Here is a 26041-nt window from a genome sequence, read left to right on the forward strand (position 1 = left end):
ACCAACGGGGATTAAATGATGCAGAATAAGTGAACTTTCTGGTTGCTTGAGAGTCAATGTTAAAAATAGGCCTAGCTAATACAGAGCTATACCCTACCCTATAAACAAACCATAAACTCTGTAGTAAATGTTAAAACACAGTAATGGACAGTGTATTAACCTTGGGGGAGCCATAGAAACCCAGTCTTTAAGCACAGCAGAGCCTACAAAAAGTTGGTCCTAACCACTGAGGGTACTGCTGACATTTTGTTCCGGTTGGTTGACACTGCTGGTTAGTTAAATTCTGGATAACTGGGACTCTACTGTATCTATATCATATAGACTTTGATAGATTGTGAATCCTGGAAGAAAGAAAATGTGAAAGGCCCCTTTCACACATGACAGAATTCTTGAGCGAATTTCCCCCTTAGTGAATTTGTGTCCACCGCACATCTAATGAAGGTCAATGGCATCGCATTTGACATGATGGGCTTGATTCACAAACCCGTACTAACTGTTAGCACGCTGGTGAAAAGCCCATTATCACAACTAAACTCAGATTAGGCGTGATAAAATAAACTCCTGCGCAAAGTTTTTGCAAAGTTTACGCGCGCAACGCCATTAAACCCTATGCGACGTTTCGCACGCAAAACTTTGCTCGCGAGTTTTTCCCTCAAAGCGGTGCTAACCTACTTAGTGCAATGCTTATCACGCCCAAAAGTCTTTAGGCGTGCTAACTAGGTTAGCACCGCTTTGTGAATCAAGCCCGATGTGTTGCGTGAATTTTCACAACCTAATTTTCTGTAGAAAAAAAAACCTACAGCACATGTATGGTTTTTTTGCACCAGACATGTGAATCTCATACAATGGAAATGCTAATTTTTGCATTCCCAATGTAAAATTTTTCATGCCAATGGGAAAATTTGATTAGCTTGGATCCAACCTGCATAAAGTTTAAGTTTCCATGCAAGTCAGAAGTATCAGAATCTTATGCACAATCATTAATCTCATGCAACTCTTTTCTTCCATAGATAGTATAATTAAATTAGAATTATTATATATGTCAACCTGGTTTTCTGGTCAGCTGATATCCGCTATTTTGGTTGACCATTGTTGGTAATCTTTGGAGGGTCTGTGAGTGGCAACGGGGAACTGGAGGATGGCGTGTGAAGCCTCTATAGGATCCAGAGGCTTCCGTCTTCTTAGGTAAAGTATAGGATTTTGTACCCGAGCTTTAGCTCAGGTTCACTTTAATGGAGAAATGTCCTTTATATGTGAAAGGTGATCTAAGATAGGTTTCAGTTCTCTTTTTTTTCCCCCTAATTGTCATTTATTCACCTTTTCTTTTTTTCTCTTTTGCAACAGTGTTTCCTTCCACAGAGCCCGCTCATGTTTAAGGACCAGATGCAGCAGGATGTCATAATGGTGCTGAAATTCCCATCCAACTCCCCGGTGACTCATGTTGCGGCAAACACACTCCCGCATCTCACCATCCCAGCAGTGGTGACTGTCACGTGTAGCCGACTATTTGCTGTGAATAGGTGGCACAACACTGTGGGTAGGTATTAGACTTTACTACTTGCCATTTACGTGTTCTCCTGGCTCTCATATGGTTCTGCAAACACACACCTGAAATCATGTCCAGAATTCATTGCTAGTAAAAAAGTGGGGTGGTTGTGGTTGGATGTGTAAACACCGCTACATTTCCCTCTGCTAGCTTGTGCAGCATCTTAGTTTTCTGTTGCATTTTGGTCTTCTGATACCATCCTCAAGCCCCCTCTGATATACCGTATATACTTATACTTGCATATAAGCTGACCTGTGTATAAGCCGAGGTATCCACTTTTCCCTCAGCAACCAGGAAAAACTGATTGACTAGTGTATAAGCCCCCTACCCAATATAGCCCCCTCCACAGAAGCCAGATGTGCCCCCAAGTACAAATCAGCTTCCCTCCCCATAGCCAGATGTTCCCCAGGATCATACAGCTGTGTCTCAAGAAGCCACTAGATGGTGTCATAGAAATGAGACCTAGCGATTGCCACACAAGAAGAATCCCCGATCATTGCACCATTGACACGTTGCTTGCGGGGATGGAGGGCATGGACACAGCAGGGTGCAAGCTGGTAAGAGCAGGATCACTCGTGCAAAATCCTTACACTCCTCTGTCCGTAACAAAACCTGCTTCTCCATCTGTTTTGCTCCACTGTCTCGCATATAACTGTATGGGCAATAGGCAGTCTCTCCACTTGAAGCAGGAAATTTTTCAGCACATTTTTTTATGCTGAAAAATTAGGCTTATACCAGAGTATATACAGTAATTAAGAATCAAATTCTGTTATGGTGCGCCGCTTAGGTCATAATACAGCAAAGCAATCCTAAACCATAACATTTTCACCACCATGTTTTACAGTTGTTTGTTGTAGTAAAAGGTGGCCATCCATTAAACAATGTTTTTGACGTATCTGGAAAATTCACTTTGAGCAATCCAATGGATATGTCCTTGGTCTGTACAAATCCAACAGATGCCACTGTTAAGATTTTGCTAAAACTTGAATACTGCATAGTAGAAAGATGCGTGGTAGAATGATCGGTAATTCCTAATAAATCTTCAATCAAGGGCCTTTGCCACATTGAGGTGCTAACAAATAGTGTCTTGCTCCCTTTAGTTCAATCATAGTTTTGTGAAAGCAGTTATCTCCTCCTCTGTCCACAGTACTTTATCCCAGAAGACCTGGAGTTCATTGGTAAAACCTAGTCCTGTCCTGACAATTAAATTCATCAACATAGGTTCTAATTTTTCCCCTCTTTCTAATGGTAGTCTCATGCTCTTTTAAGTCACAAATGGAGAGACTGCCTGTCACCCATACAGTGAAGTTCTGTGCTTTTAGAAACCCATTTCAACCTCTAATTGTCTGATCTGGGGCTGAACTTGCTGGGCAGCCTGCTCTGGCCAAGTTGACAGTTGTTAAGGGGATTATCCACAGGAGAAGATGATTTCACACCGCCAGATGAGGTTTATTTGTTTGGCAGTCTCTTTACTGCCCTTTCCAGATTTATAGGCATTTATAACCTTATTTTTGAGGGCTCTTTTGGTATATTGCACCTGATGTCATGCACCTGACTCTACTTGTAGGTATTTCAGGTAGTGAGAAATGTTAAGGTTTACTTAATATGCAGAGTTTTCATGTATGTTTATTTAAATGCCACAGTGGACTGAGAAATATAAATGGTGCACAATGTTTTTTTTTATAGAATGCCTAAGCAGCTCGGGGCTACCCAGAACTACTAGGAAAGTATAAAGGACTAAAAGAGACCAAAAAACCCTCTTGCTAAAAAGCAACGCTCAGTTTAGTTTGCCTTCTTAAAACAGAAGATATTTGCAATAATTCAGCTTTAAGTGAGTGACTGTGGTCTCCCAAAATGCATTACTTCTGAATATGCAAATCATCTATTTATGCCCCTGAAGCCAGGCTTACATTCAGAACTGCTGGTGTATAGTGAGCCTATAGCTTCTAAAATTTACACAGCCACATCAACCCCTCACGCAGACAGCCTGTTTCAGACTGTTGGTCCTCGTCAGTGCATGGCATAGATTAATATGGCTTTATGGGATTGGGTTAGGACCAGAACAACAGAATACCTAAGCAGCTCAGGATAACCTTTGTCTTTCAGTATTGTTTAAATAAAGATCTAAGAATTGTATGTTGAAATGCAACACAATATGTTGTTCCTGCCACAATATGTGTTGTTGCCAGTGAGGTGAGGCAGTTATCTTTTACTAAAATGATGCTGATGTACAGCAGCTTATCTTCTGTTGTTGGCAGTAATACTTGAGCTAAGCACACACAGAACAACCTGCAGCCTGATTATCATCTGACTTTAGTCTGTTGGGTCATAATCAGGCATGTGTACGTGTGCAAACAACTTGACGAGCAACTGATAACAGGCGGTTTGCCCGATCCAACTGGCTTCTGCTTCCCACTGAGCACCATGGTCTCTGCTCAAACAGTGGGGTTCTGGCACTTGGATCTCCCATGAGATTAAAGCTGGCCATACACTAGGCCGATTCCCCGCCGATCGACAGCAGATTCGATCACTGGGATCGAATCTGCTGTCACATCGTTCATGCTAAATTTCGATCTATTTCTTCCCGAAATAGATCGATCCCGTCGATCGCTCCGTGCGGGAAATTACCGTCGATCGCCCGCGGGTAGGGAGTGCGTCGCTAGCGGCGTTCGAGTGCCCGACGACCGACGCAATACAGCAGCAATACATTACCTGCTCCGCCGGCGCGACTCCCCAGGTCTCCGCTGTCTTTTCTGCTCTGGTCTGGTCTCCGGGTCCGGCATGCTTCACGTCTTCCTGTCACGGCAGGAAGTTTAAACAGTAAATCGCGCTCTATTGTTTAAACTTCCCCCAGACAGGGGGAAGTGAAGCATGCCGGACCCGGAGACCAGACCGGAGCGGAGAAGACAGCGGAGACCTGGGGAGTCGCGCCGGCAGAGCAGGTAATGTGTGCGGGGGGGGGGGGGGGGGGGGCAGCGGCAGCAGCACCACTACAGATTGTGATCGGTTTCAGGCTGAAATTGATTCACAATCTGTTTGCAGTAAAGGCAGCCATACGATCCCCCTCTGATCAGATTCGATCAGAGAGGGATCTATCTGTTGGTCGAATCTGATGGCAAATCGACCAGTGTATGGCTACCTTTACATTCTAACTAATGTTCATCTCTTTTTCATCTTGCTATGTGTCCCAAGATAATACATACATTTTACATTGCAACAAGTTTATAGAGAGCAGAATCTAATTATGTGAATGATAGAATATAGCATGGTGTATTACATTTTTATATGCTCATACTAATTTACAGAATGGTGCATATTTGGTAAAACTTTAGGTTAGAGGCAGATACTATTTTATTTCCACCCATATGTATCACTTGGTGTATGTGAAGCCTGACATGCAGTCAGGTCCGCTTTAAACAACCAATTCTGATGAAGTAATGACTGTTGTGTATATACACTGTCCTGAAATGAAGAATGAAGCTCATCTGTTTGCATGTGAAGATCAGTGCAAGATAATAGGCCAGTCTGATAGTGATGCAGACAGGCTGGATGGATTCATGTTATACATTAATGAATAGGACTGCTCAAAAAAGTAACTTGCTAATGGTGTGTTTTTCTTCTGCAGGTCTGAGGGGTGCACCTGGTTACTCACTGGACCAAGCTCATCATTTGCCCATTGAGATGGATTCTTTGATTGGTATGTTCTGTGTTTTATAATGTGACTGAGGAAATTGATTCGTTTGTGCTACAAGTTTAAACTGTTAGTATGCCTTGATAAAACCACATTTAGGTATGTTCACCCCAACTGAGTAGCCAAGTCCTCAGCCTAGTGCACCTCACTTCACATTAAAGAGACTCTGTAACAAATTTTTCAGCCTTACTTCTTCTATCCTATAAGTTCCTATGCCTGTTGTAATGTGCTCTGGCTTACTGCAGCCTTTCCTAATTGCACTGTCTCTGTAATACATCTTATCTCCTTTCCTCTGTCGTGTCTGTCGGGCTAAGGCTTGAATGTGTGGAATGTGCAGGGCTGCTTGTGATTGGATAGAAGCGATACACACCCTCTGCAGGCCCCCTGCACACTCTGTATGACTCACACACTCTGTTTATGTGAGCCTATCACAAGCTGGTTAGTTTGTTTGTAAACACTGCCTAAAACTGTTAATTACAAGCCAGGATTGCAGCAGAGAGGGGCAGAAACAGCACAGAGGGGCACAGGAGAAAATAAGGAATAGAATGGTATGCTTTTTAGTGTAAGAATATTAGAGTACAGATTCTCTTTAAGTAAAGATTCACAACATCAATTAGTGTTAGCTGCTCAGCTAGAGTATAGCCAAGCTTGCGGGCGGGCAATCTAGACACCAGGTTTTTGTAATTGCAACTCAGGTGCTCAGCGATATAGCCTGAGTGCTGGGGGGACCAGGCGCCAGGTCATTTGAGCTTAAAGCAAACCTGAACTGTAAATTAAAAAAGTCAAAATAAACATACACGTCATACTTACCTCTTGTGTAGTTTACTCATCAATCTCTTTCTCATCTCTTGCATCCTGTTTGTCCACTGTGATCAATGGAATTATCTGACATCCATTTTGAAAATGGCCTCTACCCCATAACCGCTTCCTGGTCAGCACACTGTAAGGCCTAGTGCACACCAGAGCAGTTCGGCTGCGGTTTGCGATCCGTTTGCGGCTGCGGATACGCTTGGGTAATGTATTTCAATGGGCTGGTGCACACCAGAGCGGGAGGCGTTTTGCAGAAACGCATACTCCCGGGCTGCTGCAGATTTTGGATTGCGGATGCGTTTCTGCCTCAATGTTAAGTATAGGAAAAACGCAAACCGCTCTGACAAACGGCACTTCAGAGCGGTTTGCCAGGCGTTTTTTGCTACAGTAGCTGTTCAGTAACAGCTTTACTGTAACAATACATGAAATCTACTACACCAAAAACGCTTCACAAAACCGCAAAATGCTAGCTGAAACGCTACAGAAAAAGAAGAAAAAGCGTTTCAAAATCTGCTAGCATTTTGCGGATCTGCTAGCGGTTTTTGGTGTGCACCAGGCCTTACACTGTAATATTGCCCATATAAGCCATGGGGAAACATGGCTATCACTTTGCTCATCAGTTGTTCCTTCAGTTATAACTGTCAGCAGTTAGTAGGGGATAGTAGAATATTGCAAATAATGCATATGTTCAAAAACTCCTAACCTGCAAATGTCCCATCACAGGAATAGTATATTGATACAATAAGAGCCTTAAGCTGGTAAAACAATCAGTTGCCAGGCTTTGATAGGCACAAGTTTCTAGAAATTTGATTGTCAGGAGAATTTTCTCCTCATTCCTATGACTCAGGTTTGTGACCTTGCAGTAGGCGGCTGTCTTTTATCCTGTAAAGGTGGGATTTAGTTCAGTTGTGTTCAGGCTGGTTACCAGTTTTTCTCAGTGCAGTAAAGGTTAGGACTTGTTTTTTCTTTTTTAGAGGGTATATAGAAAAGCAGGTTGGTTTCACTTTGTGATGTTACAGGTTTGCACTTTGCATTAGGCTGAGTGTTCACCATTCCTGAGCCGTGCTGTGCCCATATTGTAGGGAAGTTCTCTTCTACTTTAGGCTCCATTGCAAGGTCTGCTGCCACACTGGAGCCAAATTTACATGAACTGAATAGTGGTCGAACTATGCCTGCTCAGCAAAATGTTGGATGAAGCCCCCTCTCTATTAATAATAATAATAATAATAATAAAAAATGCAGCATATCACATAAATAGGCAGTGTCACTTACACACAACTAGGCAGAGGTACCTGGCTTCTGTGCTGGCTGGTCTGGATTTCTGCTGGGCGGGCTGGTCTGCCACCAGGTTATCTGGCAGTTTCCCGTAGCATTCCCTGACTTTCTAGTGGACCCCCCCGCTCCCATGGGCCTCTCTCCCCTTGAGGCACCACGACTCCCAGCATGCCCCACACCACAGCTCCCTACATGCCCCCATAAAGGCACCACAGCACCCAGTATGCCCACATAGAGGCACCCAGCATACCCCGATTGATGCACCACAGCTCCCAGTATGCCTGCCATTGAGGCACCACAAATGGGGGACATCTAGGGCACCCCAAAATAGATCTGGGGCACATGCCACTGATCTTTGGGGCTAGCAACACCCCTGCTAGTGGGACCTTTTTCTGCAGCAGACTTCCAGGTGGAATGGGTTTACATAGACGTGAACTGGACTATAGAAAATATTTGTTGAAGTAGGTATGTTTAAAGTTTACATTTTATCAATAATCCAGAGGTAGGGGCGGTCAATGAAATGCAAATAATTCTAAGTTGTTGCAAATTTCATGTTAAAAAATTTGCACATTTTTGCAGCTAAAAAATGGGCTGATTGCAGCAGCTGAACTCGATTGGTTCATCTCCGAGCAGGGCAATTAAATTAGAAGAACATTTGTGCCAGCTCACAACTATTAGCCTTCTCATTGATTATAACTATCCACGAGGTGTGATTTAAATGAGCTTTGCTGTGATGATGACATCATTACTGTATGTAAATGAGTTTTGATTTCTTTCTCTTTAGCCAATAACTCTGGAGTGAACAAGCGGCAGATAACGGATCTTGTAGATCAGAGCATCCAGATCAATGCCCACTGCTTTGTGGTGACTGCCGATAATCGCTACATCCTCATCTGTGGCTTCTGGGACAAAAGCTTCAGGGTATACTCAACAGAGACAGGTAACCTTAAAAGAGCAACAGTAGCAAAAATAACAATGTATAAAATCACTTATTTTTTTTTACAATTTTTTATTTATAAATGATAGTGTTTTTCCTTTATAGTATAAGAATTAGCAGCACTCGCACATATAATACAGCAATTCCAAAAAGGATAATAATAAACAGACAGTGTCATTCGTTTCCAATGTTAGCAAATCAAGAGCACACTCAGTCCCTATCACCAATCAGGATAAAAAAAATACCCCAGATGAGTTGCCATAGCAATGAAACGCGTTGGTTGGAGCTAGGTTAGTGACGTTCTTGTAGTGAGCTACATGCTGGACGCAACGTGGTCTGAGCTTGTTACATTTGTTTTTAATCCGGGAGACTGTGGATTCTTTGGTAGCCCAGGCGGGCAGTACTGGTCACGTCAGTTGCTGTTACTTTAATGGCAAGTCTGGGCCAGCCAGGGTTTAAATCCCACCCACGCTGTACACCCATTTTAGCATTTTTGAGTGCTGGTAGCATTTTTACACTGAATAGATGGTATTTTTATGCTATCTGGAGTGTTTTAAAAAAAAGCCTAGAACTGTTTTAACCCAATGTTTAGCGCTACTCAATTTACTTTTTTAATGTTTTCCCTTTGTAAAATCTTTCCTCTCCCTGATTAAAAGCAATGAATCAGGATGATACTGTTTATTCGCTATAATGTGCGGTGCGATTGTTCCAAATTTCACCACACCACAACAATTGTAAAAGGACCCTCATTCTTAAGATTTAAAGCGGAGTTAGAGAGTTAGAATTAGTTATTTAGTTTAGTTCTTTGGTTTCTTTAATACCTTTTTGGCGTACGTACAAAAAGGGCGCCCGGACAAAAAGGGCGCGGGGTGTAAACTCTAAATAATAATTAATCATTAATAGGGTTTATAAAAATAGTGTGCTATATTTCGTTTACAAATAATGTTTAACAAAATTATAAATCATTAAATAATGTTTATGAAATCGGAAATTGTGAAAACGTTAATCTTCCCTGTTTCTAAAGTTAAACTTATAATTACGTTTATTAAAAAAACAATAATATATGTTTAATTGTTATAATTCTATATTATTGTGAATAACCTTCATTTACGGTTTGTTCTTATAATAAAATCTGAAAATATTCTTTATAACGATGATATAAATATAACTACGTTCGTAATAAGTGTTGTAAAACATTAGTAATTATTACTAAAATGTTACTAAAACTATACCTAAGCCTACTTTTACACAGAACCCTCCCTGTACCTATCCCTAACCCCTAGACCCCCCTGTTGGTGCCTAAACCTAAGACCCCCCTGTTGGTGCCTAAACCTAAGACCCCCCTGGTGGTGCCTAAACCTAAGACCCCCCTGGTGGTGCCTAAACCTAAGACCCCCCTGTTGGTGGCTAAACCTAAGACCCCCCTGGTGGTGCCTAAACCTAAGACCCCCCTTTATTATGTGGATAATAATGTTTTACTAATTGTGGATGCAAAAAATATTTTGCAATGTACGTTACGTACTGATCGCTTTATTTTGTGAATAATAATGGTTTACAAACAGTAAGGGATAAAACTTTGAATAATGTTTTAATTAGTTAAATAAAATTAATATGTTTAGTATTTTTATAAACGTTATTTGGCACGGGTGTATTTTATAAACGTAAATCACCACAAGCACACTTATAAATCATTAAAAATCTCCTGGCGCTGTGTGTGTGTGTGTGTGTGTGTGTGTGTGTGTGTGTGTGTGTGTGTGTGTGTGTGTGTGTGTGTGTGTGTGTGTGTGTGTGTGTGTGTGTGTGTGTGTGTGTGTGTGTGTGTGTGTGTGTGTGTGTGTGTGTAATTCATTCTCAACACTGCTTGTTAAAACCAATGATAAGTCATTAGTTGTTATGTTTTTGGAATTTGGAAGAGTGGTGACTCCCTGATGATTTCCAACAGAAAAGCATAGCTAGGTTGTCACCATTACTGACTGCCTTATTTTGCCTGCTGCACCTTTTGTTTGCTTTACATGATGTATGACTAATATCTGCTCAATAGCTATTTAATGTCTTGTCCCTCCCACTCACATTGCTCATATCTGTGCCTTTCTCTCTCCACAGGGAAGCTTACGCAGATTGTGTTTGGGCACTGGGATGTGGTCACCTGTTTGGCCAGGTCAGAGTCTTACATTGGCGGTGACTGCTATATTGTGTCTGGCTCTCGTGATGCTACGCTGCTTCTCTGGTACTGGAGTGGGAGACACCATATCATTGGAGACAATCCAAATAACAGTAAGTTATGCATACTGTGGATAAGCCTCTCTCCTAACTTACTTAGCTGTTATGACTATTCAGAGCCAGGTTTATGTAGCTGGTGCATCGGGAGCATCGATGCTGAAGTCATGACTACCTGTAGTACTAAGTAATGGCATAGTCATTCAAATGACCAACAAAAAAAAATTGGCTCCCAATTGTAATTTTTGCTTTGCCCTTATTTGTAAATACCGTTCGGCACTAGTGAACATGGATCACACTTAGTCTCCATCCATTGGAAGTTCAGAGTATTCAGCAGATCTATACAGCCCGTAAACACTCAGAGCAGTTAAGAAATGTATTGCTTCCAATCAATGATACAAGGTGTTTATTCAGCAGGCATCTGGTTACAGCAAATCAGGAAATAGGAATATGATTGAAAATATTGAAGAAGCAATGTAATGGAAGCACAAATAAGCTGAGCTAAGCTACGGAATCATCAATAAATATAAGCAAGCTAAGCTAATGTAAGCTACCCTATAAACCTATGGATACATCTTATATACAGAAAGATCTCTAGCTCAGCAAGTGTTAATTAGTCCTGTCCAACTGTAGGTGGGTTTTGGGTACCAACCACTACGCATGTCTGAAAACCGAAGACCACGATTGGAGTTTCGGCAACCTGTTCACTGATTTCCTGGGAACTGTTATTGTTCGGAATGTGCTGGCGCCTCTAATAATGCAAAACTTGTTATATTAGAACTGGCTGCCCTTCGTTTCTATCATGCAAGATGTTCTCTGGAATCTGTGTTAAAGGAGAACTCTGCATATAGTCTTCTGCTGAAACATTGGTTCTTTAATGAATGGGTGTTTTACATTGCAAGAACCACACTCACTCTTACACCTATTACACCTGCCATGTAATAGAAGATGAGTCAGGAAATGCCAGTTGGAGGTCTGGAGTGTTGCTGACAGAGGAGTCAGCAAGCATAAGCTCTACTTGTATATTGTTAGACCATAACAAAGTTCCATTCCACTTCAATGCTAATTTATCTTCAATAGATAAAATGGCATACATTCCTGTTGAGTTATTATAATATGGCAATATCTATGACTCACTGAGGCATGCTGGGACAATGGCTTTACAGCTTGGCCTAGTCTTCCTTATTTGTGAATTGAAAACTACATTTTTTAAAATTAGTGATGATATATGCACGCATGCTTTTATGTCTGCTTGAAATCCTATGTTTCCAATATCCTATGGGCTTGATTCATCAAGCAGCGCGGCTTAATGAGCCATAGTGCGCCCTATGCACACCTTACTTAGCAGTGCATGCTGCCATGTAAGGAGTGTGCCTTCCTTAGTTACGTGCATTGCAATGCGCGAAGCAATGTGCGTAACATTAACTGCAGGGGGCCCTGCTTCTGTGAAGCAATGTCAATTAATACAGTAGCGGCCACGAGTGAAGTATTGCGGTACCGATACTTCACAGAAGCAGGGCCTCCTGCAGTTAATGTTACGCGCATTGCTTTGTGCATTGCAATGTGCGTAACTAAGGAAGGCACACTCCTTACATGGCAGCGTGCACTGCTATGTAAGGTGTGCATAGGGTGCACTACGGCTCATAAAGCCAAATGAATCAATTGATGAATCAAGCCCTATGTTTGCAAGTAGGCATTGTGCCTAGAATTGCAGCCACTGGGGTCAATGCCTTCTATAAGTGCTGCTAGTGGGTCCCAGCCCTCAGTAATTCATATCACAAAACAGCTGACCTAAATGAGTCTTGGCCCTGCTTGAACCCCATAAAAGCCACTCTGCCAATGACTCTGGACAATGAAACCATCCGAACTTTGTGTATACCTGTATACACATAGACACAGAGGTAGCTGGTGTTCCTGTATTACACGTTTATTACCATTTTTCAAGCAAATTGGAGCTCGTTAGATGAAAATAAATGCTAATTAGCTGTACACTTCTGGTTACATGCAATTAAATAACAGGATTAGGATGAAAAAATATTGAAAAAATATATAGTCAACGCAGGCTTACAATGCAGGAGCTGTCATCACGAGGTGCTGATAAGACATGGAATGTGGAAGCTGATAGGTTATTATAATTCCTTGGCTAAGGTGTTAGACTTGTTTTTTTTCTCTCTAGATTTTCTTATTTTTTTAAAGCAAGTGAGACAACTAATTATGCTTTTTTTGGGCTTCAGTGCATCCAATTAGTAAATGACAGCTAGTTTCACGCATGTTGTGTGTTCAAAACATTTTTATCCAGGAGTGTTTAAAATGCACATATAAATGATTGAACACATAAATCACCATACCTGAACGATCTCGTCTACTAATAGTGAAATAAATAAATATGGCCATGAGCTGCGTTAAGGATCTTTAGCATAATATAGGCTGTTAATGGAAACTAGTGCTCTGCAAATCATATTAAAGCATTCTATCACAGTGTTGGTGGGCTAAGCATACATATATTAGGGATTCTTAATTGGAACAATAAGGGACCTCCTTACACCCTACTGATTGGCCAAGGTTGTAAGCCACATACTTACATTCCATAAGTCAAACCAGGTCTGTTTCTGGCCATTTTGGCGTCCTGGGCTAGGCACTTTGTAAAGCATACAGAAATTATTATTAGGCCTTATACAGCTTACTGAACCCATGACTATGTCTGTGGTGCCCCTCCAACAGTTGTCACCCCAGGCATCTGCCTACTTTGCCTATGCTTAAAAATGACCCTGTGCCAAACCACCATGTACAGGCTATGCTAAATGGTACAGATGCAGTGGCATTAGCGTCATGTGATTGAGAACTGTACTGACCTGTCATTTTTTAGAACGGAGATCAATACCTGGACTGGATAAATGTCCTATACAGTCAGTCCCCTACTTATGGACAGGTTCCATTCCCTAGAGACCATTTGGAAGTCCACTTTGCTTAGAAGTCACTGGCTAAGGGCAGTGAGTAGGAGAGGGGGAATAACTTTCCCCCTACCTACAGGAACATGGCGGCTCCCACAGCTTTGAAACCAGGAGAAACTTCATGTAAATACATGTGAAATAATCCAGGGTACTGCTGCAGATTGCCATTAAGTGGCAGAAGTGAGGTAACTTTGGTTAAGATGAAAACCAGCAGAAATATTGTTTATTTTTTTCATATCACGTTATTCCTAAATCTGACAGTGAACACTAAAAACAACAGGACAGGTTAGGTAAATACATAATTTCTTATTGGATGTGTTTTTTTTTCTTCCACTAATATGGAGTTTCATTCCACTTTAAAGAGAGTCTGAAGCGAGAATAAATCTCGCTTCAGACCTCATAGCTAGCCGGGGCATGCGTGCCCCTGCTAAAACGCCGCTATAGCGGGGGAGCGCTTCCTGGTTGGGGCAGGGCTAACCGCCGCAGCCCTGCCCCATGCGCGTCTGTCAGACGCGTATCTCCGCCTCTCCCCCGCCCCTCTCAGTCTTCCTTCACTGAGAGGGGCGGGGGAGAGGCCGCGATGCGCGTCTGATAGACGCGCTGGGAGGCAGGGCTGCAGCCGTTAGCCCTGCCTCCAGGAAGAGACAGCCAGCGACCATTTTATGACCAAGTATTTCGGGGGGTGGGTTGGGGGTGAAGGGACCCCCGTTAAGCCGCGGGATAGCGGCGTTTTAGCAGGGGCACACGTCCCCCTGCTATATATGAGAGCTGAAGCGAGATTTAGTCTCGCTTCAGTGTCTCTTTAAGTAGGGGAGTAGCAGTACCGAAAAACGAATGCAACTGCTACTTATCCCCCTCACCACTGCATGTGGAGCATTTTAATTTCACATAAGTGGATTTTCATTTTTTTTTAATTCTTTATCCTCTTTCTCTTATTTATTTTCACTGTGCTGTTCACCTTAATATTCCTGTTTTCCTATACTACCATCTGTTTCCAGCCACACTTGCTCATTAATTGTCATTCACACTTTTAGACTAAATACAGTTATATACTTACTGTGAACATCGGAATGCATATTTACCAAAAAGATTGACACAAATCAGCTTGTTTTCTTGGCTGCCCTAATAAATACACCTCACCAAAAACAGGTCGCAGCTGGATTCCTCTCAAACAGGTACACTGGAGTCATGGGGTGCAGATCCTCAGCTTTATAGTAAGAAAGAAGATCCTGCACTTGTAGGTCTAAGATGATTGTTTCTTTACTCACAAAGTTAGATATTTATTTTATATTTTTTTATTGTATTTATAAAGCGCCAACATATTACGCAGCGCTGGACATTAGTTTAGTTTACAGACAATATTTAGGGGTGACATACAGCGATACAACAATACAGGAAAACAAGAAAATCCAGATCACACCGCACAGTATGAGTACAAGGTAATGCTTAGTCAGTCACTGGATGGGAGCATGGAGTTTAGGCAAGTTGAGTTCACTCAAATGCATAGCATGGGTGCACAATAATGGAGGTGCATGATCAGGTGGGATACAGAAGGAGGAGGACCCTGCCCGAAGGCTTACAATCTAGAGGGAGAGGTAGGGGCACGAAAGGTAGGGACCAGAGTTCAGCTGCGGGTGTAGAGCACATGTGAGGGGTGGTAGGCCAGAGTAATAAGGTGAGTTTTGAGGGCCTTCTTGAAGATGTTAAAGGAGGGGGCTGCCCTAATGGGTGCAGGTAGGAAGTTCCATAGTGTTGGAGCAGCTCTTGAGAAGTCCTGGAGGCGTGCATGGGAAGGTGATGCGAGGGGTGGTTAGGCGAAGTTCATTGGAGGAACAGAGTGAACGACTAAGTGTCTACCTCTGAGTGAGATCGGACATGTAGGTTGGACAGATTTTGTGGACAGATTTGTAAGTCAGACACAGTATCTTGAATCTGATTCTGGACTGGATAGGAAGCCAGTGGAGGGATTCACAGAGGGGAACCGCAGTGGCTGAGCGATGGGAGAAGTGGATAATCCTGGCTGCCGCATTCATGATGGACTGCAGCAGGGCATTTCGGGTCATAGGGAGACCAGACAGAAGGGCATTGCAGTAGTCAAGGCGGGAAATAATGAGGGTATGGATGAGGAGCTTGGTGGTGGCAGAGGTCAGGAAAGGGCATATCTTGCAGATGTTACGGAGATGGAAGTTGCAGGACTCTGTGAGGTTTTGGATGTGGGGAGTGAAGGAGAGTACGGAGTTCAGGGTGACTCCCAGACAGCGGGCTTGAGAGGTAGAGTGAATGGTAGTGTGGTTAACAGTGACATGCACATCTGGGAGGTTTAGGCATGGCCGGGGTGGTAAGATCATGAATTCCATTTTGTCTAGATTTAGTTTCAGGAACCTAGTGGACATCCAGGAGGAGATGGCTGATAGGCAGGAGGAGACCTTGTCCATGGTAGTGGTGGATATGTCAGGGGTGTGGTGGTAGATCTGGGTGTCATCTGCATACAGATGATAGTTAAAACCCATGGAGGAGAAAACCTTGCCAATGGAGGATGTGTAGGGGGCCAAGGACCGAGCCTTGGGGGACTCCCACTGAGAGGTTGTTAGGGGTGGATGAGGACTCATTGAAGGAGGTCATGAAGGAGCGGTTGGAGAGGTAGGATGAAAGCCAGGTCAGGGCGAGGTCGTGAATGCCCATGGACTGGAGGAGTAGGTGATGGCCTACTGTGTCAAAAGCTGCTGAAAGGTCAAGGAGGAGAAGAATGGAGTATTTTACCTTCAGCTTTAGCTAAGGCAAGGTCATTGACCACTTTGGTGAGAGCTGTTTCTTTTATGTTCCTGTATGTTCCTGTGCCTTGGGGTTCTTGTAGAGATGGCCCAGAACCTCTGACCTAATGGGAGTGGGCTAAAGAAATAGTTGCCTGGGTGGCAGGGATGTTTAGCTATCCTCATTGCTCTCAAGCCCAGTCTGAAGTTGTAGATTAGGTCAAGTGGGGGAAGGGGTTTCCCAGTGATCCTCTCTGTTGGTCTGATGACCGTCTGGAGGTTCTGTCACTAGTGGAGGAACTAGTGTACCAGATTAGGATGGATGAACAGAGGACAGATTCAAAAGAGGCAGAGTAGAAACACCACAGGAGCTCCTGAGCCATACCAAACTTCTTTAGTTGGCGAAAGAAGAATAGCTTTTCCTGAGCTGTTTTTAGAGCAGAGGCGGTGTTAGCCTTCCAACGTAGATTGTTGGAGATGGTTGTACCCAGGAGGCGGACCCTGGATACACTGTTGACTCCCGTGCCGTTATTGTAGATTGGTGGGGGGAATGCTTGCTGAAGTCGATGAATAAGAACCTTTTAAAGTTGTGCTGCTTGCTGGCTTTGCCCTCTCTTCCCCCAACCCAATATATTTGCATGATACTTTTTAGTAATGAGAAAACGGGCACTATATTGACATGGTAGAATACAGTTATTCAATTATATATACTGTATATTAAATATATATACCCACTTCTATGTAAATTTTCCTGGAATCAGTATCAGAAACACTTCTATGTCTAAACATTGCTATATATTTGATTTGTGGCCCCACCCTCCCAGTGAAGCTTAGCCTAGGCTATTTAGCTATGCAGAATTCTTCTCCCAGAGCATTCTGGGAGACCACATATATATTGTACAAACCTCAGAACTCTCAATAAACAGTCCACAGAGCTGCACCAGACCGCAGTAAATATGTCACTGCCAGTGATCAATTTCAGAGTGTAAATGAGAGTGTGAGGAAAGCTTTTTACAATTGCAAACACTGACTAAATAATTTGTAAATTAATATTGTAAAAAAATAAGCAATACAGTTATTTAATGAATTTGGCTGAGCATCACTGGGAGGATGGGGCTACATACCCAATATACAGCAACATATACTGTTAATAAAAAAATGTTTGATGCAGAAAAAGTACTGTAAAAGTGTCTATCCTGAATAATTTACTGCATTCTACTATATGTCACTACAGGGCCTCTTCAGCCATATATTGGTTTGGCCATCCATCAGTTCTGTGATCAAAGCTGGAGTCAGTGTGGTTGATACTGATTACTATATGCCACTGTATGTTGGTAACTGTGTGGGTACCCATACATAAAACTATGGACGAATGTGTGTTGTGAAAAGTGTTATATGGAGCAAGGGTTTGGTGATAATACATTTTTGCTTTCTATGACTCAATAGCAGTTGTGACAAGTGGAAGTCTTACCCTTGTTGGTAGTACATACTATATTTTATAGACTGTATGCTATATTTCTTTTTTTTGAGCATGTTGATCACTATACAGTAATTGGTAGTATGTTCATAGCAGTTTTCCCATGAGTCTGTGTCATTTGTGGCCATAGAAGTGGTTTTATTGTGCTACAGCAATCCGATTTCTTCAGACAGACACACTGAGATTGTGTTAGCAGTTTATGAAGATAAATTGTTTTGGAAGAGGATATTGAACTTCCAGTTGTCTCTATAAGTAATGCCAGGATCAATAGACATTGACGTTTACCTTCACATAAGTCATTGTTGTGTGAATCTCCAGGGGATGAGTAAAAGGTGAAAGCATAGATGTCTCCTGGATTCCAACAGTGCTAGAGATAATCATTTACCACCAGTAAATCCTCCCTAAATGCAGTGTCCTGCTTTCAGCAACTGTCTGTTCTATACTCAGACTGCCTAGTCACTAGTTCTGCCCCATCACCGTAGTCATGTGTGTGTGTTTTCTGTGTATTTCTTTAGGATTGCGTATTAGTATTATTACAGTTCTGCCTTTATATAGTCTACACATTTTTTTACTTAGCATGTCAGATTTGTTGATGCAAATAGAAATATGGTTTACAACATCATACAATATAGGTATAAGATCACATATATAGACAATACAAATATTTTTAGCATTATACAGTGAGGGCAACCAAAAGAACATCTAAAATATCACCTGTTCATCAAAACCAGGAAAAGATTGCATAGGATACCCTCAAATAGTAAGATAATGCAAAAGGATTTAGGGAATACATCTCAGGAGAACAAGAACAAAAACCGTAGGGTGCAACAAAATAACAGGCCCCAGGCAGACCGTTTTTCCACCGCTAATGAGGACAACAAAAGTACATAAAAAAAGAATACATGTATGTATACGTAGGTCAATTAAAAAGAACCCTTAACAAAAGAAAGACAGCCTGCAGAGGGGGGCTAGGTTTGCAGGGATTGCAACTAAACATCCAAAATGTGCAGCCTACACATTTTAGGCAGTGCTTTACATTGAACTGTTGCTGTTACTGACGGTTCCTGATGTCCCTACTAAGCAGTTTTAAATTCTAGTCTGAGTAGAGAAAAGCTGCCCAGAACAGCTCATTCCACTCCAGGCTGCTTCTATCCTTCTCTTCCATATCATCCCTCCTGATACCACTATCTTAGCTATGAGGATCACTTTAGCTTCAAATCCAAGGTTACTACACGTTCTGCTCCTATGGTTCTTAGTTTTATGGAGTGGCTTTGATTGATCATCACTATTGTTTGATTGAAACACTTCTAGCAGACTTTAGGGCAGTAGGGTCCACAGGTAGCCTTCTGATAGGTAAGGATCGGGCTCTCCCATGGGTTAGATTTCAAAATGTCCCCAGTATTCTGCTTTAATCGAGTGGTATGCATTTTAGAGTTGAAAGGACACTGGAGTATCGAGAAGAAACCAGTAAGAACATTAGGAGAGCATATAAACTCCATGCAGATGAAGTCCTGGTTGACATTCAAACCTGGAACTCTAGTACTTAAAGGTCATTGTTCCACCCCTTGCGGTTCTTGGATGTTAGGGGGCGGGCTAATCTGGGTTCCAAGGATAGCTGATATTAGAATATTGATAACATTATCAATATTCTCCCATTGGTTAATAGGTAATTGTTACCTATTTTACTATCACTAAGGCTAGGATCACAGTGGTCAGTTGCATAACGCACGCGGTATAAGGAGTGTGAACTGAATTGGAGACTGGACACAGACTTTAAAGCAAACCTGAACTGGAAATTAAAAGTCCAAATAACAATACACACGTCATACTTTCCTCCAGTTAACTCTGCTTATCCATTTCTTTCTCCTTTCCTGTTTTTACACTGTGAGCAAATTAATTCTCCGTCCTCCGTTTTAAAAATGTCATTGACCCCATAACCGCTTTCAGGTCAGCACACTGTTTAACTGTAATATTGTCCACTTGAGCCGTAGGGAAATACAGACATTACCCTGCACATCAGTTGTTCTTTCAGTTATAACTGCTATATAACTGGCAGCAGCTGACATATTTCAGTTGTGACAACATCTGCTATTCTCACTAGAACCCTCCCTCTACCGGTGCCTAACCCTACCTGTGTGCCACTATGCTGATCTCAGCGTTACATTCTCCTCTAAAAATCCCTCTGCCTTTTTCACGCCGCCCAAGAAACATATTTATTGTAAGCCGCTAGTGCCCAAATGACCTCCTGGGTGCTGCTGTTAACGTTAATTACAGTCTATGCTGCACCCATTTTACTGAAACACCGCCAACGCCCAATTTACCTGATTCACACATAGATGTATTCCCATTTATATTTGTTGTACTGGCCGCATTCTTTCACATGCTGATCCTCATTTCTTCTTTGTTCCAGTAATGGTGAACAGACACTTATCTCCTACCTTAAATTGTTCCAGCATGCGAGTCCTGCACAAAGCTAATATTTCCCCCGATGTGTCACTGGCAGATGATGCCCCGGCACAGCAGAAGGAGCAAGCGAACAAAAGCTTTCTCTGAAAAAAACAAGCTTTTCACAAATCCAGAAACTCATTTGAAAGTGATAAAAATTAATTTGCACAGTTTAATTGGAATCTGCCTCTGCCTGGAGAGCCGGGAGAGGAAGCGGGGATGATGTGCTGCAAGGCTGATTGAATTTTTTGTCAGGTAGCTGTATCGGACCTGCCTTTCTTATCCTCCCAAGCTCTTCTGTGCAATACATTATGCTCAGCCTCTGACTGGTGTTCTTTAAAAGAATCAATGCTATTCATGTTATGTCCCCTGTGCCTGAAATTTCATTGATCCTGAGACTTCACCTGACATTTCTCATTACTTTCCTTCCAACAGGATACTCACCAAAGGTGTGGGCTCCAGCTTCTGCGTGTAATTTACAGCTCTGTCTTAGGGGACTGTCTTGCGCGTATTAAGAGTTGGGATGCTCTATCCTTCAGCACAGTGCAGATAGAAATCCCAGGACTCTTTACACAATGGCCCTCATTTATCATAGGAACACATGGCAACCAACCACATCCAAACCTGAATTCTCCTACTGTAGTTTGAATTGGACTATGATTGCTATGAATGAACAGTTGCAGTTCTTATAAAATACATTCTGATGACGGATGTCCACTGCTTACTATTTTTTCTACATTTGTTATTAGTTGATATAGATCTCACCAACAACAGACTGCTTGTCAGATTATTTTATCTGTCTGTTTCCTGTGGTTGTGTAGTACTAATGTATGATGGTTCAGTTGTGGTGCTCTGATCCATTACTAATGTCAGTCCTTGCACAGCACACAATGTGTCTTTGTTCCACATGTAGTTTCTGAAGAAATTCACTGCTCTGTGTTTTGCGTTTGTTTAACGAGATCACAGTATCTGATTAGTTCTTATCAGCAGCTGTGAATAGACTGCAGAACCTCTGAAGAGCCAGCTATCCCCATATAGTAAACACTGAAGCAGGCTTAACCCTTTTAGTGCCTACTGCAAACATGAACCCGAGTTAAAGTTTAGTTTTGTTTTTTTAGGATTTCCATCAATTATATATTTTTTTCTCATAAAGGTTATCATGCTTTAGCTAATTTTTTGAAGCAGAGAAGAATTCCTGACTTTGGTTCCTCTTAAACCAAAAAGGGAAATGGCATAGCTCTGAGTCAGGCTTAAACCCAGAACCCCTACTGTTTGCTGCTACCTCATTTTGTTGGTCTTAGTGTACTGGCCCACCCTTTGTGCTTATTTCAGAAGAATACTATTCTGCTCTCATGCTTATATATTTCAATGTATGGGGGATAAGTCCCTTTGTCTAGAGTAGGGACTGTTGGCAACAGATTTTGGCATTGGCGACATGGCTTTCCATACACTGATCAGCCAAGACATTAAAGGGAACCTAAACTGAGAAGGATGTGGATTTCTCCTTTTAAAATAATACCTGTTGCCTCTCCTGCTGATCCTGTGTCTCTAATACTTTTAGCCACAGCCCCTGAACAAGCATGCAGATCAGGTGCTCTGACTGAAGTCAGACTGGATTAGCTGCATGCTTGTTTCAGGTGTGTGATTCAGCCACTGCTGCAGCAAAGAGATCAGCAGGACTACCAGGCAACTGGTATTGTTTAAAAGGAAACATCCATATCCCTCTCAGTTTAGGTTCCCTTTAAGAGCACCTATCTTGTATTGTCTAGTTCCCTTTGTGCTGCTAAATCAACTCTGACCCATCAACATGGACTGCACGAGATGTCTGAAGATGTCCTGTGGTACTTTACAGCAAAATAGATTTTCCTTTAGTCCTCTTCTATTAAAACGCTATTAAATCACTGCTATAAAGCAATCTATAAGGTCTGTGATATTCTTTAGTGACGCTGATGTTCAAATTTGGCATAGCTTATTTGGAAATCCCAAATACTCCCACTCGCCACTGTTCTGCACCGAACAAGTGGAGAGGGTCAGGAGGAGTTAACTGTCCTGCGTGTCACATTGTCATGTGACTCAGATGCTTCCTTCATTTGCATCTGGTCATGTGAAATGCAATGTGACTTGCAAGGCAGTAAAATGAGTCACGTGAAACGCATCCTGATCTCAAGGAAACCTGATCTCAAGTAAAATTATACCTCAGACCAGCCACCTTCTTCCATTGTTCCATGCTCCAGTTTTGATATTCACATCTCTGTTTTTGGTACTTAAAGTGAAACTTAAGTCAGAAAAAAAAATGAGTTATACTCACCTGGGGCTTCTACCAGCCCCCTGCAGCAGTCCTGTGCCCTCGCAGCCACTCACTAATACTCTGGTCCCCCGCTGCCAGCTAGTTTCGTTTTTGCCGACAGGCCCGTCAGGACTGGCCACACGTAGCGTTTTCCGCATTCCCGACTGTAATTAGCGCTATTGCGGGCCGCAACGTGTACAAAAATACGCATTGCCGCATATTTATGTGTTCGTAATGCGGCAACGTATTTTTGTATGCATTGCGGCCCGCAATAGCGCTAATTGCAGTCGGGAATGCGGTAAAAGCTACGCGTGGCCAGTCCTGATGGGCCTGTTGGCTAAAACGAAACTAGCTGGCAGCGGGGGACCAGAGGATTAGTGAGTGGCTGCGAGGGCACAGGACTGCTGCAGGGGGCTGGTAGAAGCCCCTGGTGAGTAAAACGCATTTTTTTTTCTGGCTTAAGTGTCTCTCTAAAGCAGTGGACAGAGTTAAGCACATGACTCAGACTAGTCTGAAGGCTGCAGTTATGCTCCCGATATACAGGAAACTGCAATGCACCATATATTCTGACACCTATTTTCATGGCCCGCAGTGAGCATTTTAGCAACTTGTGCTATGTAGGTCAGCTGTGAAATAAGACTAAATGGGCTAGCTTTACACGCCCATAACCCTGCCTCTGGTTTTCTGGCTGATAGGTACTAACTACTGCATCCCAGGAACAACCCATTATATTGGAGCACTGTAAAAACAGCGCAGGAGATTTGGGCACAGCTGGTGCCACCATAGGTCATAATAGGAATTACGGCGCTCAGTGAATAATTTGGGTGCTGTCAAAAAACGGAGCACAGGTTTCAATAAAGACTCTATAATTTGGCCACCAACAATAGCCGGAAGCCGAATTACATCTTTCCCCTCTATCCACAGTGACCTGGATGGGGAATAGTAATTAGCTCTGCCAAAACTTTTTCAGGAGCAGGGTGAGCCGTTTTTTGGATTTACCCTGCGCCCAAATCTCGCAGTGGCTTAGTTATATGTATGCCGTTAGACCTTCCATATTGGAGATGAACGGACAAAAAGTAGGAATAATAAAAATTGCACCCTGCAGAAAAAAAACACAGAGACAACAGGAGCCCAAATGGTGCAGTATGTCATAGTACCAGAAGTATGTAAAATATGTGAATGTATTATTCTCACAAAGGTGGGTTGCAGAAGGGCAACCGACCACTAGAAGCAGGTGGAGATGTATAATCCAGACTCCACTCGGGTGACCAGACGGAGCTGGTGATGGTCGCACTCTTGATAAAAAGCAAACCTCAAATGACCTAAATTGGTCAAAGAGGAATGATGCCCCTCCGGAAAGAGGGTGAAGGCACAGGATAAAGAGGAAAGAGGCGCCCAGAGAAGATAAAATGCGTTAAAAACAATTAAAATGAAAAAAGTGAAGTGGCTTATCTCAATGAAGACAAATGCACTGGCAACGCATTTCGTGGGTTCATACCCACTTCCTCAGGCCAAATAGCAGTGCCTAGCAGTGCTTCTAGCCACAAATAAGGCGCATTATTTGTGTCTACAAGCACTGTTAGGCACTTCTATTTGGCCTGAGAAAGTGGGTAACGACCCACGAAACGTGTTGCCAGTGCAATAAAATTCTATAAATATGTGACCCTTACTGTAAATCTCAGAACTACTACAGAAGCTCTCTCAAAATCCATCCTCAGATTCTTTCCTCAGCAACACAGCTGCTGGTGCTGAGTTCCTGGTGTTCAGACATGATGTAGTAACAGTATGTCAGAAGTGACTCCGTGATCTGAAAACAGCAAGATTTTGAGTTGGTGTAGTAGTGCTGCTGTCAGACTGAGCTGTAGATCATTAAAACAAGAGCTGAAGATATAGAGACAGGGCTCTGTGTGGCAGCTGCATGTAAATAATAGGGCTTGTCACATCACCTTACAGCAACAAAATCAATTACTCCTATCTGCATTATTGATCATATGCATCTTTTGAAGGAAACCAGAAGTGAAAGGAATCTGATAAGCGCCATTACCGACTTCCTTTTAAAAGCAATGTTTGGCTGACTGTAGTTAGACACTCTGTAATACCTCCAGAATAATACCTCCAGAATTATTGTCCTGTAACTGGTTTGCACAGCAGTTTCAATTCACTCTGTCTCTGCAAGATGCCCGTTTACTGCTGCTGCTTGGTTTGAACAAGACTGAATCCAAAATATTTGCATAACATTTAGGCAAATAGCATTTTTAAAACAAGATCGTAATATGGCAGCCTTCCATATTCCTCTCATTTCATGTTCCCTTTAAGAACTTCCTGTGTTACATGCTTAAAGCAAACCTGCAAGCAAAGCGAAAAAAAACCAACAAAACGTATAAGGTATTTATGCAGTACAGATAATGAATAGAACATAAATAGCAAAGAAAAGAGTCTCATATTTTTATTTTCGATTAAATAGCTTTTTTTTTTTTTTTTTTTTATAACATTGCATCATTCTGTCATATTTGCAGTTTAGAAACCACACTCTGGCCCATATGCAATTAATTTTTCACCTGAGTTTTCTCCAAGGTGAAATTTTCAAACTTGTCAATAAAATGCCTTTCTAAACCACCGACAAGCAAACAAATACTCAAAATAATTTTTATAGTACTTTTTCACATACTTTTTGGTACTTTTCCATTGCAAAATACTAAAAAATTGTTATAAATCGAAGATGAAAAATTATATCCTAGGAGAAAACTCAGGTGAAAAAGTGGATTGCATATGGCCCTCTGTCTTTTAAGCTATATAACACTGCAGAAATAATGACCTTTTGAACTTTCCTGTAGTAAAGCCTTATCTCAAGCTGTCTCTGTTTCTTTTTGGTTTAAGTGCTTCAGAAAAAAGACTATAGTCGAACCAATGGGTCAAAGAGCTAAGAAAAACCATAGATAACTGATGGTTTTTTTTTAACTCTTCCTGTGCCGGAAAACAACTTGAGTTGTTTTTCTTTACTGCTCATGTTTTATTTCTTAGCTGTGCTACTCATACAATTCATTATGTCGTACGTTTATTTTCGCTTCAGGTATGTTTTAAAGAGTACAGTGGTCTTTCTTTTCTGAAAACGTTAAGTGCCCATACATGGTACAGTTTTGTTTTTGTTTTTTTTATTAGATAATTTGGTTTGATTATTCCCTTAAATCGAATATAAAGATATTTCCAACATGTCCGATCAGATTTTTATTAAAAACAAAAAACGGATAATCGTTCGTTTTTCTTGATCGAAAAAAAAGATTCTTTTTGACTTCCATTCGATTTGAACGTTTTGGTTGAATAAACAGGAAAATCGAACGCTTTTATTATACCGTGTACGTACGGGCACCATTAGATTGTTGCTGGCAAGCCTCTAATAAGTTCAAGATATCGCAATGGGAATGATTCATAAAAGTGCATGGGGTTGATTTACTGACCTTATGTAATGATTTATCTCACAGTAATTATTATTTTTAAGGAGAGATATTTCATGAGATAAACAGAAAATATATAATCTGTGAGATAAGACAAATAAAAGGGTTGGTTCACTAACAGCCATTTATATTGCCGATATTATTACTGATAAACTAGCAGAGTACCATGCAATGCACATTCAGCCTGACACGTAGCACGTGGG

At 41.9% G+C, this 26041-nt stretch overlaps 1 protein-coding gene across 9 annotated transcripts in view; it reads left to right on the top strand.

Annotated features, from left to right (window-relative positions):
* The window catches only part of NBEA (neurobeachin), an 866760-nt gene that overhangs the window by 820154 nt on the left and 20565 nt on the right, over positions 1-26041 (top strand). For all 9 annotated transcript variants that reach the window (XM_068267062.1, XM_068267067.1, XM_068267066.1 and 6 more), the window contains 4 exons: positions 1345-1537; positions 5172-5243; positions 8107-8262; positions 10363-10533. In XM_068267062.1, coding sequence (XP_068123163.1) covers positions 1345-1537; positions 5172-5243; positions 8107-8262; positions 10363-10533 — 592 coding nt within the window. The remainder of the gene's footprint in view (positions 1-1344; positions 1538-5171; positions 5244-8106; positions 8263-10362; positions 10534-26041) is intronic.

The sequence above is a fragment of the Hyperolius riggenbachi genome, chromosome 2, assembly GCF_040937935.1.
Source record: "Hyperolius riggenbachi isolate aHypRig1 chromosome 2, aHypRig1.pri, whole genome shotgun sequence".
NCBI lineage: Eukaryota > Metazoa > Chordata > Amphibia > Anura > Hyperoliidae > Hyperolius > Hyperolius riggenbachi.